The following is a 15,217-nucleotide window of genomic DNA, read 5'->3' on the forward strand; positions in this document are numbered from 1 at the left end:
ACTTTCTAGCACCAAAGCCATATCCTTAAATTGAAAGATGTTAGTAAGAACGGAGGGTTCACAAAGTTTTGTAACTAACTTGCTTGCAATTCAGAATTTAAAAGATAGATGTTACTCTGAATGGTGTCATGTTATCTAATCCAGTCTACAGATATTCATTGATGCACAGTGTGGCCAGGCTATTTCTTTTTTCTAGTCAGTATTTGGAATAGTGTTTCTTTGGGGATATTTTAATATTACTTATTAACCTATTAGACTTTATGTTTTTGTTTTGAAAAATTTTTGCTTCTCTTAATGATTGAATTCCCACTTAAATTTAGAATTTGGGACAGGTTCTCTGTATTGTAATTCCAGCCTATCCCTTTAGTCTCATATTCAACCACTTCCCTGTACTTCTGCCTTATTAGACTGCTTGGTATCTTCAGACTACGGTCCATACTTTATTGACTCCTTTCCTCTTGTTGGAATCTCACTTATGTTGAAGGCCATTATAAATGCTTCCTCCTCCATGATGTCTTCTGTGAGCTCTCTACCCAAATTGGATCTCTTTATCTTTTGGTCCTTTTGCACTTCTCTTGCTTATTCTTGTTTTAGAGTCTTTTTTTTTTTTAACTTTTCTCATTTTCGCTGTAAGATTTTAAGCTGTTTTAGGGGAATATCCTTTTATTCCTCACTTGATAGGCCCCCCTTTTCCTAGCAATTTCTACACAAAAGCCTTCAACAAATATGTGTGGAATAAACTGAAGGTTGACATATAGTAAATACAGACAGCTTTGGGACAAGTATAGTGATAAAGTACAGAATTCTCCCTGAGTTTGTGGAATTATTTTAATTTCATTTCTGTACAGTCAATGAGTATGAGGACTTGAAGATGTGGTTTTTCTCCTGTTAAGTGAAGGTCTGCATTTTATTTTTTTAGTCTAGAGAAACAGCCAAAATACTACTTTTTTTAACCAGGATAATTTTGAGTTGGAATGGTTCATAAGATAGTTGTAGGTTAAATGCTGAAGGTAATATGAACAAGTGGCTGTGTATCCTTCATCTCTTCAAGGAGATTCAGTTTTAGTGTGTCTGTGCAGGTGTGTACTTTTGATTTTTGTTTTGCTAGAAGGAAATTAGAATACTGGTGTGTGAATCTTTAACTCCCCTCTGATGTGCCAGGAGCTGTGTAGTGCTAGGTACCGGGACAAAGGGTAAGCCAAGTCATGTAAACATGGAACTTATCGTTGGATACTTACCTTCTGTTGGAGGAGAAAAAGCATTAATCAAACAATCAAACATATTTTAAAATTTAAGTGTAGTAAGCCCTATGAAGATGTGGTCCAGAGTGTACCCCAATAGGGGAATTTAATCTACCATCTGTATGTTCTTTTCTCTTTATTTGGTATTTTTCATATTGTTTTAAAAGTTTTAATGTTTTTGAAAGACCATTCAGAGTATTAGCAGTAGTAGTCATAACATTGTCCTTTAAGAGGAAAGCCACTTCATACTGGCAGTATTTTGGGTCACTAATCCCGTTTAATAAACTACTGAAATTAATCCCAGTTCATAAACACTGAAATTCAAGATTCGTGGAAAGAGATCACAATTGCACTTCAGTCAGTTTATTTTTTTAATAATTTAATTTAATTTTGTTTTGTTTTGTTTTGTTTTGTTTTATTTTATTTTTTGAGATGGCGTCTCACTCTGTTGCCCAGGCTGGAGTGCAGTGGCGCCATCTCAGCTCACTGCAAGCTCCGCCTCCCGGGTTCACGCCATTCTCCTGCCTCAGCCTCCCGAGTAGCTGGGACTACAGGCACCTGCCCCCACGCCTGGCTAATTTTTTTGTATTTTTAGATTTAGTAGAGATGGGGTTTCACCGTTTTAGCCAGGATGGTTTTGATCTCCTGACCTCGTGATCCACCCACCCCAGCCTCCCAAAGTGCTGGGATTACAGGCTTGAGCTACCGTGCCCAACCTCAGTGAGTTTAAATTCCAACACTGAAGCCACTGGTTTTAGCCATAACCAGCTTAGTGAGTGTGTTACCTGCTGCTTAACATCTGTAGGACAGTTTAGGTATTTCTAAAGACCATTCATACTTTGAGTTTTATACAAAAGTGGATTCATCATCTGGTTTTTTTTTTTTTTTTGGAGACAGTCTTGTTCTGTCGCCCAGACTGGAGTGTAGTGGCTGGCATGATCTTGGCTTACTGTAGCCTCTGCCTCCCAGGTTCAAGCAATTCTCATGCCTCAGCCTCTTGAGCATCTGGGACTACAAGCGTGCACAAGCACGCCCGACTAATTTTTGTATTTTTAGTAGAGATGGGGTTTCGCCATGTCGGCCGGGCTGGTCTTGAACTCCTAGCCTCAAGTGATCCTCCTACCTTGGCCTCCCAAAGTGCTAGGATTACAGGCGTGAGCCACCACGCCTGGCCAATTATCTGGTATTCTTTCTTTGTATTTACTACGTGCAGTTGAAAACTCTAGAGAAGTTTAGGTAAAATCCCAGTTCCATATTTTCTGCAGCCCATTTTAGGTAATAGGGCCATCGACTCTTTCCCTCTAGGCCTGTGTAGTTTTCTATGTGCCTTTAATACAGCTTTCAGGAGCCTCTGGTTTTTACTCTTTAGGTATAAGATGGGACAAATTCTACCCTCCCCCCAGGTCTTTTCAGTCCCTTGAAGTAAACATGCCCCTGCTTTCCTGGACATTGAGGCAGGGATGGAGATACTGCTTCTTATGTTTCTTCTTGTTACGTACTAAGGGAGAGTCTGTGGTCTCTTATTTGAAGATTACTATGTGTGATTCTTAAACAACTCTTTAGAAATTTTCTTTCCTGTAGCAAGTGAAATGACTAACAGATACTTAAAATAGAAATCACAGTGTGTAATATAAATCTCTCTCTCTCTCTCTTTTCTGCTTTCAAGAGAGCAACCTTAATTTTTTGTGGGGACAGCATACATTTAATCCATCTGTTTGCCTGGCAGAAAGTGAATCCAGATTAATTTGTTTTCCCTGTTTACCATATATAGTCATTTAGTAATACTCTATAGTGATACAGTATTACCAAAATAGTATTTCAGATTACGTAGAAATTTTCACCATAGGAGTTAATGACAGGCAACATCTAGATTTTCTGGGCCGGGTGTGGTGGCTTGTGCCTGTAATCCCAGATGTTTGGGAGGCAGAGTTGGGCAGATGGCTTGAGCCCAGGAGTTTGAGACCAGCCTGGACAACATTGCAAAAGCCCATCTCTACAAAAAAATATAAAAATTAGCTGGGTGTGGTAGTGCACACCTGTGGTCCCAGCTACTTGGGAGGCTGAGGTGGAAGGATTGCTTGAGCCCAGGAGGTTGAGGCTGCAATGATCAGTGATCATGCCACTGCACTCCAGTCTGAATGATAAAGTGACAGAATAAAAAGAGTTTCTGCTTGGTATATATTGAGTTTAGGACAACTTTTGCCTCCAAATAATTTTTTTTTGTTTTTTTTTGAGATGGAATTTTGCTCTTGTTGCCCAGGCTGGAGTGCAATGGTGCAATCTTGGCTCATCGCAACCTCTGCCTCCCAGGTTCAAGCGATTCTCCTGCCTCAGCCTCCCGAGTAGCTGGGATTACAGGCGCCTGCCACCACGCCAGGCTAATTTTTTTTTTTTTTTTTTTTTTTTGAGCCGGAGTCTCGCTCTGTGCCCCAGGCTGGAGTGCAGTGGCGAAATCTCGGCTCACTGAAAGCTCCGCCTCCCAGGTTCACGCCATTCTCCTGCCTCAGCCTCCTGAGTAGCTGGGACTACAGGTGCCCGCCACCACACTTGGCTAATTTTTTTGTATTTTTAGTAGAGATGGGGTTTCACCGTGTTAGCCAGGATGGTCTCGATCTCCTGACCTTGTGATCCGCCCGCCTCGGCCTCCCAAAGTGCTGGGATTACAGGCGTGAGCCACCGCGCCCGGCCTAATTTTGTATTTTTAGTAGAGAGGAGTCTCCATGTTGGTCAGGCTGGTCTCCAATTCCCCATCTCAGGTGATCCGCCTGCCTCGGCCTTCCAGAGTTCTGGGATTATAGGTGTGAGCCACCACGCCCAGCCCAAATAATATTTTTTAAATGCCTGATTTAAGGTTCATAAGGATAGGATTAGGTTCTGTACAAACTAAATTTAAAAGATTAGATTTTTTGCCTGATGAGGATTATGATAGTTATGATTTTTGTCAGTCTTTTGAAGGAATCAATCTTTAGTTAATCCTTTATGGCTAGTACCTTTTTTCTTGATCATATTGTTTGTTGTTAGATACATACATCTATGTACCTTAAACACATTTACATATATTCTAATGAATTATGTAAAAATGATTGTTAATATGGTTCATCTTTTCACATTTTAGTTCATTGTAGTTATAACAAAATTGTCTGAATTGTTAAAAAGTTAAATATTTCTTTTTTCTTTTTTTTTTTTTTTTGAGACAGAGTCTCGCTCTGTTGCCCAGGCTGGAGTGCAGTGGCGCGATCTTGGCTCACTGCAGCCTATGCCTCCCGAGCTGAGGCAGCCTCACGCCATTCTCCTGCCTCAGCCTCCCGAGCAGCTGGGACTACAGGTGCCCGCCACCACACCTGGCTAATTTTTTTGTATTTTTAGTAGAGATGGGGTTTCACCGTGTTCACCAGGATGGTCTCGATTTCCTGACCTCGTGATCCGCCTGCCTCGGCCTCCCAAAGTGTTGGGATTACAGGCGTGAGCCACCGCGCCCGGCCTAAATATTTCTTTTTACATATTACATTAGTTAGTTTAGATGCCTGCTCTTTAATTCTAAGTTGATGGATACTCTCTGTTATACCACCCTGGTTTGTAACTTTAAGAAGTCTCTTTGTCTTAAATAGTTCCTCACTTTTTTTTATCTGGGCAGTTGTCTTGGGAATCTCTAGTTGCTCTGGTGTTTGTGAAATCATTTATAACAGGAAAGATTCTTCTTAGGATGAGGAAAGGAATAGAAACTGGAAAATCTTAAGAAAATGTAGGAAAGGAAAAAATTCAAATGTAGAAATAAAATGTAATTTAAAAATTAAGTAAAATTAATGTTACATTTTATTAAAAAAGGTTTATTGCAGAAAATGTTTGCGGAGTAGTAATATAACTTACTTGGAGGCTTTTTGTTCATGCAATCGATGCTTTATCTTCATAATTAATTTTGTTTATTTTACTTATTAATTTTATTTTATGGATTATGATTCCCTATGTACAAATTAATACTGGAGCTGCAGTTGGCCCTAACCTTACAAATAGATTTCTTAATTCTCACATCTGTCTTTCCACTGAGCTGTGTTTGTTTTGTATTATAATCATTCTTAGATACCTATCAACCTTCACATAGGGAATGAATCTAGAGAGAGCAGCCAAATTTCTTTTCACTTTTTTTTTTCCAGCAATGAGCTCATTCATCTTTATTCTAATATCTTTGAAACTAGAATTTTCTATCTTTAGGAAAGCTGTGTTTTAGCTTCCCTGGGGGGAGAGTTTAATTTCAAAATCTGAGCATATTCTTAAATTGATTTGATTTAAAGCAAAGAAGGCACTTGCAAAGTGGTAATTTTTTGATGGGTTTATGTTCTTACCCACAGACATTAGACCAGCTCCCACTCACCAACCCTGAGCATTTTGGCACTCCAGTCATAGGAAAGAAAACAAATAGAGGAAGAAGATCTAATCATATGTAAGTCCATTTTCATAACTGTTAGTTGAACCTGAATTCATTTCTCCTTCTAGTATTGTTTATAGTTATTTTAAAATTGTAATTTGCAAAATGCTAACCAGATCTAATAGTAATTTCAGATCTAATAGTAATTTCAGACTCCTCAGCATGGGTGATTGAGGTTCTCCATGCTTAGGCAACCTTACTTAACAGCTGTATCTGCCTTCAGTTTCTCCCTGCATGTTATCTTGATGCTGTAGTCAAAATGAAACCAGTCAATAATTCCTGAATACATCGCTTGTTTTCTAATATCATGCTTTTATTCATGCTATTATTTTTGGTCTCCATGCCTCCCTTCCCCATAACTGTCTTGTCCATGCCTTAATTCTCAACAAAAATGCTTAAACCTTTATATGAACCATTTTGTGTTTCCCCACACTTTCTTTGAAACCAGACATGTTTCTCTCCCCTCTAAACCCAATTCTCTGGCGTAATATGAACTGTGGAGCCGGTTGGTCTGGGTTTGAATCCTGGCTCTGCCACTTACTTGCTGTGTGATCTTGGGATGTTTACTTAATCTTTTCATACCTGAATTCTTATCTATAAAATTGGGATTATAATATTACCTATCTCTTAGTGTTGTTGTGAAAATTAAGTGAATTCATATTCTTAAAGTGTTTATAGAGTAAATGTTATGTAAGTACTAGATAATCAACATCATATATTGACATGAAAAATTTCATGGTGCAATACCAGTATGTAACATAATGTCATTTATATATGAAAATGTGTTTACATGTAAATATAAAAATTCTGCTTCCTGGTGTTTATGTCTGACAAGTAGGACTGGTTCTTGCTGCATTATTCGAACTTAAAAAAATTTCTACATTGTTATATATAATATAGGAAAAATAGTCTCTTGTCAATAAGTTTTTTTAATTTTGAAAAGATTGCATCTAGTATTTAGACATAGTTTTACGATTTTACATACATCATCCTAAAGTGGAAACATAAGTTTAAAAATGAATTTATTGTGCAATATTACGTAATATTGACCTGCAGATATGACCAAAAATTATGATCTGTTAAAAAGTCAGTTAGTTTTTATTTCCTCTTCTATCGTTCCCCAACTGTTAGATGTTTCTTAGTTGAGGTGTCCGTTTTGTGAATATGAGAATAAAGCGTGCATTTGTTACTGAATAAGTTGATCTTTGCTTTCTAAAGACTCCAGCAAACATTCTAAGTTAGTGATTTTCCTGTTGAGAATTTCTATGTGTAATGAGAGATTTGCTGTGGAGATTATGTTATACATGTGCAAAGTATGAATGCAGACCAAAGGCTGAGAATTACTCGTGTAGGAATGAAGACCTGCTCTGTCTGTAATCTTGTTTTGCTTGCTCTTCCTTCCCCCTCTCTACCGTGGTTGGTCATTCCCACTGCCAAGGAACCTGACAATGTTATTCTTGCTTGGCGTTTTAAGCCTTGGTGTGTAAGCATTACAGGCAAGTACTGCAGTTCGAAATGCCCATCTCCTTAATTACATTTGCTTAAAGTTCTTTCTCCCCTTTCTTCAGAGTGATTTTCTGAAACAAAGTCTTAAACCTGAATCTTAAGGGCATTCATCTGACCTTCATTTCTTCTTCCATTACTCCATTGAAAAAAGTCTTTGCTGTGGTCTCAGATTGCCATTTAAAATGTATTTTTGTTCAAAAATATATAAAGTTATCTCTTCTTAGGATTCCCAGGACTTCGTTGTTGGAGTGATGTACCACCAAATTTGTTTTCTTTTAGCAGCTGTTATTCCATGTCTCAATTAATCTACCCCTAGTTATTCCAAAATTGATTACTTTTAACATCTTCCATTAAATTGAGTTTCAGTATATTCTACCTTTAACCCTAGTAAGTTCAAGTATTTTCTTTTTTTAATGATTATCATCCTCTAGCTTTATTTTCTTAAAGCAGGTTGTTGATTCTTTTAATCAATGTATTACTGGATTGAATTTTCTCCTTATAATTTACCCATTGTTTGCAGCGGTTGTGTTTAAGTCATCCAGAAGAATAGAATACCTGGAATTATGGAAGTATTTGTTTGTCCCTCTCCTCTTGAAGTTGTTTTCCAATAATCTGGCAGACGTTTATGTGCAACTGCTACAATAGGAAAGCAGTCTGTTTGCTATTATTTTTCCCCCCTTCGGAAAAAAGACAAAACATAAGGTTTACAATGAATCTTGTTAATAAGGTATTATATGAGTATAGATTTTACCCAGTAACAGTGCTAAGATTTACCCAATACCTGGTTTATACTTGCTATTTAAATACAGGCCTGCAGATCTGAACACATGTTTAAATTAGTTTATTATTCACATATCATAAAATTTACTCTTTTGTTATATGTTTTAACCTGTAGATTTGTATCCAATAATTCACCCTTGTAAAGTGTACAGTTTAGTGGTTTTTAGTATATTCGTAAAATTGTGTAACTATCATCACTATCTAATTCCAGAAGATCTTTTTATTTTGTCACTTTATTTTGAGAATTTGATTCATTTCCTCCTTGATAACAATTGAGAAAAAAATTAAAACCCATTTATAGTTAAGCGTACATAGGTTGTGTGTGTTTTAATGTGTAAGAAGGTATATACATTGTCAGTTTTCTGGATACTAATAGAACATTTCAGTTTACAGAGTTTGAAACAGTAAACTGATTTGCCTAAAATAAAAAAGAATCAGAATTGCATGTCAAAGGTTAAGCCTCTTGTTTTTGCTCAATTTGTATCATTATTTGGTATTCCTTGGCCCATGTCTTGTCTAAAGTTCGTCTTTCTTGATTTACAACTAATTAGAGTTAATAGTGAGTGTGATCAGTTTTAAGTGATTGGCTGTTAGAATATTGTGGTAAAAATTTCTGTGTAATTAACTTTATTTCTAGTGATATCATCAGATTTTATTTCATAGAGACAGTGCATTATTTTGTTGTGGCTCTACAAATACCTTGTCACCAAAGAAATAACAATGTCAGAAATGAATAAAAATCAAGCAGACTCTCTGCTTGCTCTGTCTTTGCTCCTGTAAAATATTTTGGATGCTCATTAATTTTAGTTTATTAGTTTATTGAGTACCTGTCTGTGTAAACAGTTTTCTGGCCAAGCTCCTCTAAAAGGAAAAGTTAAAGAGCTTCATGTATAATAGTATGGTTTACACTGATTGTATACATTTTGTGATTTTAGAAAAAAATCAAATACCATAGTAAAAAAAAAAAATAAGTATTTTTACTTTATTTTATGAACAAGTGTTTGTTGAGTATCTATACTGTGCCAAGCATTGTTCAGGTACTTGAGATATGTCAATAAACAAAAAAATTGCTTTAAAAATCTTCAACTTAGAGCTTACATTCTCTCAGGGGAGGAGATAGTGAATTAAACATTGGGTTCACATACTTGTTGTGGAAGAATAAACATAAATAAGTAAATTATATAGTATAATAAAGTGAATGCTGTGGTAATAAGAGCAAGATGAAAAGAGGTAGATGGGCAGGGGTTGTAAATTTGAATGAGGTGGAACAAAGTCTTGAGTAGGTGAGGGGGAAGTGGCATCTAGTCTAAAAGAGGGGATGATTTTAGATAGGAACTTTGCGATTTTATGTGTAAGGTGGATAGATGTTTCAGCTAGCTGAACAAAAGTGTTTTGTTTTTCTTTTTGATATACTGTGAAATCTGAAGTCTTAACACTTGTTAAGTCTTAAGAAAAGTTACAATTTGTAAAAATGATGCAGATAACTTTGTTAGTCAAATAAAGCCCCCTTTTTCCAATGTTGTACAGATTTTGATATATGTTATCTCTGACATTGTAGCTTTCTAGCTGCTAACTTACAATAGAGTGTTCATAAACCCCTAGCTGAATGAGTCTTCTGTGGCTACTTTGAAAAAGCAATAATTACGATTTTAAGCTTGGTTGTATTCTGTAGTCATTAGAAAGTTAAAAAAGTCACTACTCTTAAGCTCTTCTAAATCAAGTAGAAATCAGACTTGTGAGGACTGTCATTACTGTCCTAAGCTGTATGTCTATGTGTAGGGTCTTATGCTCCACTAGTATAAAGGTAGTTGAGTTTTCCTATTGTTACCTACTTTCTAAGGAGAGATTGACCTTCTTTAAGTGCCATTGAAGTACAATACATCTTTTTTTTTTTTTTTTTTTTTGAGACGGAGTCTCACTCTGTCACCCGGCTCACCGCAACCTCCCCCTCCCAGGTTCAGGCAATTCTCCTGCCTCAGCCTTCGATCCGGAGTGGCTGGGATTACAGGCGCCCGACACCACTCCTGGCTAATTGTTGTATTTTTAGTAGAGACAAGGTTTCACCATTTTGGCCAGGCTGGTCTCAAACTCCTGACTCAGGTGATCCACCTGCCTCGGCCTCCCAGAGTGCTGGGAGTACAATACTCCCAGCCAAAGTACAATACTTATATTCAATAGCAAGCTTTGAAGATTTGCTTTGTTTCTGCCAGGGAACAGTTTTTGTTATTTGACTGATCATTGAAATCAAGGGGGTGGTATTCCCCATGTCACTTTAAAAAGCTTAATATTATTATAATAGTTTTTACTTTTTTGGCCAGGTGAGGTAACTCACGCCTGTATTTCCAGAACTTTGGGAGGTAAGGTGGGTGGATCACGAGGTCAGGAGATGGAGACTATCCTGGCTGACATGGTGAAACCCCTTCTCTACTAAAAATACAAAAATTAGCTGGGCATGGTGGTGGTCTCCTGTAGTCCCAGCTACTCAGGAGGCTGAGGCAGGAGAATCGCTTGAACCCAGGAGGCAGAGATTGCAGTGAGCTGAGATGGCACCACTGCACTCCAGCCTGGCGACAGAACTAGACTCCATCTCAAAAAAGAAAAAAGTAGTTTTCACTTTGTTTACATTTATATTGGAATATATAAATATTAAGACATGACAGTTACTTTCATACTTTTGGAAAGGCATCAAAGACAAATTGAGAGTATAACTAGATAGTGTACAAAATAGGTAAATCATGTCTAAAGTTTTTTTTAATAGTTTGTCAGTTTTCCTTTTTTGGTCAGTGAAATTGATCATTGCAAACTATCTGAAAAACACTTTTATCTTTGTAGGTGTTCAATAATAGCCATTCTAAAAAGGGCATATGTTATTGTCCATCAAACATTTCCTAGTCTTTACTCATTCTGGGCATTTTCTTTGGTGCTGATTCTTTATTAGAATCAGATTCAAATTGGAATAGCTTTTTGTTTTGTTTTTCTTTTTACTACACTTTTCTTAGACGTCAAATTGATGATTTCAGATACTTTTTCTTCTGACAGTTGTCTTTCTAATTTACTAGTCCAATATTTAATGTTACTGAAAGGATTTTCTGTTTTTCTTTTAATTTTGAAAGTGCTTAACATCATACAAAAGAAGCTTATCCATTTGTTGGTATGGAGAGCAGTGGTGATCTCTTTTCAGATTGCCTCCTCTTCCCACCCTAACCTCAGTTAATAAAGGTCTGCTCTCCTACCTTTTAAAATTCACTTTGTACTAGAGATATAGAATTACTATCTCCAGAATTCCTTTAATTTGATATTGGGATTGTATATATTTTAGTATAGTACTGGGATGTTTAATATGGGGCTTCCGCCTTTTTGAGGATTTGGGAACCAGTTATTTGTCCTGATCTTCCTCTTCAGTTTTTCACAGTAGCACTAAATAAACCAGAAATATTTTTAGGAAAATGATATGCTTTCCTCTCATGATAAACTCTTGCTGTTACTTTTTTAGAAATTTAGAAAATGATTTAAGATTTAAATTAGCCATTTTGCAGGTCTTAGGAAATGTAGTTAAGAGTTTGGGAATACCTATATTCATCATTGGCATGCTTATTTGTGAGGATAAATGGAAATATTTTATTTTTTTCTCTCCTTAGACCAGAGGAAGAGTCTTCATCATCCTCCAGTGATGAAGATGAGGATGATAGGAAACAGATTGATGAGCTACTAGGCAAAGTTGTATGTGTAGATTACATTAGTTTGGATAAAAAGAAAGCACTGTGGTTTCCTGCATTGGTGAGTAGCTTCACTATAAAAGAGTTTAATTTCAAACTATGTAAGTTTATGAAGAAAACAATTTTCTTACTAATGTTTTTCATAGGTACAAAATGAGGAAATGTTTTTAGCGTTATTTAGTTCACACTAAGCTTACTTTTAATGTTGTCTTTGAATACAAAGACCTCTTGAAGCCATTCAGGAAAGGCAAAATCTTGATAATCTTAGAGGTTTAGCCATGTGGAAGTTTAATTCTCTCTCTCTCTCTCTTTGTAGAAAATTCATGATACAAACTTTTAAAGCTCCTAAGTCCATGTAGGTCTAGATTGCAAAAGAACAACAGAATCTTTATTGGTTGACAAGGATAACTAGACATTTTCTTCATACTTAATGAGTCAGGGTGTTTCCATCCTTGATCTTAATCTTGCCTTTTGGGTACTCCCTATATAATCATGACTGCAGTTATATGTTACTCCACTCTTCAATTTTCTCTACAGTAGATTTTTAATTCTACCTACTTTTTAATGTTTTTCTCTCCAAAAGATTGCAACTCCTTAGATTCCATGTTGAATATTTTGCATTTTTCCCTTGTTTTCTCACATTGCCTTGTTGTGATTCTGAGGAGGTACTCAGGATTTATTATCAGGAGTATCCTCGTGATTGTCCCAAGTTCCTGTATTTCAAACTGTTGAGACAGATGACAGAAAGCCTTTTGAGTTTTTTATCTCTCTGTTTTTCATAACCACTAGCTTCTTTAGCAAGTTGAAAGGGCCATGTATAGACCATTTTCTTTGACTTTTACGAAGGGAACATATACTAACATCTTTCACAGACATAACTAGGCTGCTTTTCAAATAATCTTTTGGTAGACAAAATAATTTGTAGCTCTTAAAGTAAATAGAGGTTCAATTAATAATTAGCTCTATATCATACTTTAATGAAGATTAATTCTGTGGCAATAAGAATGCATTTTTTTCTGGACAGGATATAATTGGATAAGTCACTTAAGCTTTTAAATTTCAAGTAGGAGACTGAAGTTAATAATCAATATGTCTTAAGAATTATCTTGGGCCGGACGCAGTGGCTCAAGCCTGTAAGCCCAGCACTTTGGGAGGCCGAGATGGGCGGATCACGAGGTCAGGAGATCGAGACCATCCTGGCTATCACGGTGAAACCCCGTCTCTACTAAAAATACAAAAAAACTAGCTGGGCGAGGTGGTGGGCGCCTGTAGTCCCAGCTACTTGGGAGGCTGAGGCAGGAGAATGGTGTGAACCCGGGAGGCGGAGCTTGCAGTAAGCTGAGATCCGGCCACTGCACTCCAGCCTGGGTGACAGAGCCAGACTCCGTCTCAAAAAAAAAAAAAAAAAAAAAAAAAAAATTATCTTGGCTGGGGTGCGGTGGCTGACACCTGTAATCCTAGCACTTTGGGAGGCCACGGTGGGCAGATCCCCTGAGGTCAGGGTTTGAGACCAGCCTGGCCAACAGGGAAAACCCCGTCTCTACTAAAAATACAAAAAAATTAGCTGGATGTGGTGGTACATGCCTGTAATCCCAGCTACTCAGGAGGCTGAGGCAGGAGAATCGCTTGAACCCAGGAGGTGGAGGTTGCAGTGAGCCAAGACCACGCCACTGCACTCCAGTGTGGGCGACAGAGCAAGACTCCCTCTCAAAAAAAAAAAGAAAAGAAACAAAGAAAGAATTATCTTGAACTCTTTAAAATTTTGATATGTCTGAATTGTCCTATGATGATTTTATCTGAAGACTATTGAGTCATTTGTATTAAACAGTGAGATCCACTTTTTTGTTTTTCGTGGAGACAGAGGCTTACTCCGTTACCCAGGTTAGAGTGCAGTGGTGCGATCCTGGCTCACTGCGGCCTTGACCTCCTGGGCTCAAGCAGTTCTCCCACCTCAGCCTCCTGAGTAGCTCACACTACAGGTGGAGACCACCACACCTGGCTAATTTTTAAATACTTTGTAAATACGAGGTCTCCCTATGCTGCCTAGGCTAGTCTTGAACTCCTGGATTCAAGTGACCCTCCCACCTTGGCCTCTCAGAGTGCTAGAATTACAGATGGTGGCTACTGAGACCAGCCTGCATCTTTTACAAATATGTCCTCCCCCAACTTCATATTTAATAAGCTATAAACTTAAGATCCACTGATAAACAAAAGACACTTTGAAAGTACTGTTCTCCTCTTGTCTGACAACTAATTTGTTCTCAAATATCGAGAGACAGAATGGGTCAAAAATTATTCTCTGTCTCTGTTTTGTATGTTCTCACTTCCTTACTACAAATAGTTAGCCAAATTATCCTCTAATGCTTTTTTCCCTTCTGTTAATGACATTTAATAAAATTTTTATGTTCTCAAGACTAACAGATACTTGTTAAGTATGCATTTATCATATACCAAGTTCTGTTCAAAATATTTTACCAGAATAGACTCATTTAGTGGTGTAGAGGTTTTTTGTTCTTGTGATCAATAAACTTTTCTTTTTTTTTTTCTTTTGAGATGGAGTTTGTTTCTTGTTGTCCAGGCTAGAGTGCAATGGCGCAATCTCGGCTCACTGCAACCTCTGCCTCCCAGGTTCAAGTGGTTCTCCAGCCTCAGCGTTCCCGAGTAGCTGGTATTACAAGCCACCACGCCTGGCTAATTTTGTATTTTTAGTAGAGACGGGGTTTCTCCAGGTTGGTCAGGCTTGTCTCCAACTCCTGACCTCAGGTGATCTGCCCGCCTCAGCTTCCCAAAGTGTTGGGATTACAGGCGTGAGCCACAGCGCCCGGTGATGATTAATAAACTTTTCTCAACAATTTGTGGTTGAGAATCTGCTAACTCTTTATTCTCATTCTCTCATTTTCCTGCTCATTGACTAACAATTGCAGAAACTTAGAAATGGGATTAAAACACTATTCTTTGTTTATATGTATTTGTATGAAAACTTATGTCCATAATATATATAAACTCTTTTGTATATTTGTGGTTTTTATGCTAAACTAGGTAACCATGTTCTCAGATGAAAAAGAAACAACTATCTTTGTTTGTACTGTTTTCTACTTGTGATGTCCATTTACCCTTTTTAGTGAACATGTTTTATTTCTTTATCTCCACTGCTTAGTCCAGTGTTGGGCACAAATTAAGTATCCAGTAAATGTCAGCTCTTGTAGTGATAATGAAAAATGAGGACAATTATTTGTTTTAATAAATATAAATATTTTATTATACCTTTGTACCTTCGTGTGTATCCATCCAACATTCAGTGGATACCTGTATGTACGGGGAGTGTGCTAGCACTTATTATGAAATAGGTATTATTATTTATCCCCATTTGGAGATAAGGAAACTGAGTATTAGCAGAGTTAAGTAAGTTGCCACACTTTGGGTTAATTATTAAGCTGAAAAAAAACGTCTGTGTATGCGATTATTTATTTCTTCCTAAAGCCCTAGGATTCTTTGTGAGAATTTCTTTTGAAAGTATGTTTTAAGGCCAGCTGCGGTGGCTCACACCTGCA

The 15,217-nt window shown here is 37.2% G+C and overlaps 1 protein-coding gene across 3 annotated transcripts in view; it reads left to right on the plus strand.

Annotated features, from left to right (window-relative positions):
- Nucleotides 1-15,217, plus strand: part of ARID4B (AT rich interactive domain 4B (RBP1-like)) — a 178,557-nt gene that overhangs the window by 84,953 nt on the left and 78,387 nt on the right. For all 3 annotated transcript variants that reach the window (XM_011989362.1, XM_011989365.1, XM_011989364.1), the window contains exons 7-8: nucleotides 5,588-5,679; nucleotides 11,589-11,727. In XM_011989362.1, coding sequence (XP_011844752.1) covers nucleotides 5,588-5,679; nucleotides 11,589-11,727 — 231 coding nt within the window. The remainder of the gene's footprint in view (nucleotides 1-5,587; nucleotides 5,680-11,588; nucleotides 11,728-15,217) is intronic.

Source organism: Mandrillus leucophaeus, unplaced genomic scaffold (genome assembly GCF_000951045.1).
Source record: "Mandrillus leucophaeus isolate KB7577 unplaced genomic scaffold, Mleu.le_1.0 Scaffold350, whole genome shotgun sequence".
In the NCBI taxonomy this organism is placed as follows: Eukaryota; Metazoa; Chordata; class Mammalia; order Primates; family Cercopithecidae; genus Mandrillus; species Mandrillus leucophaeus.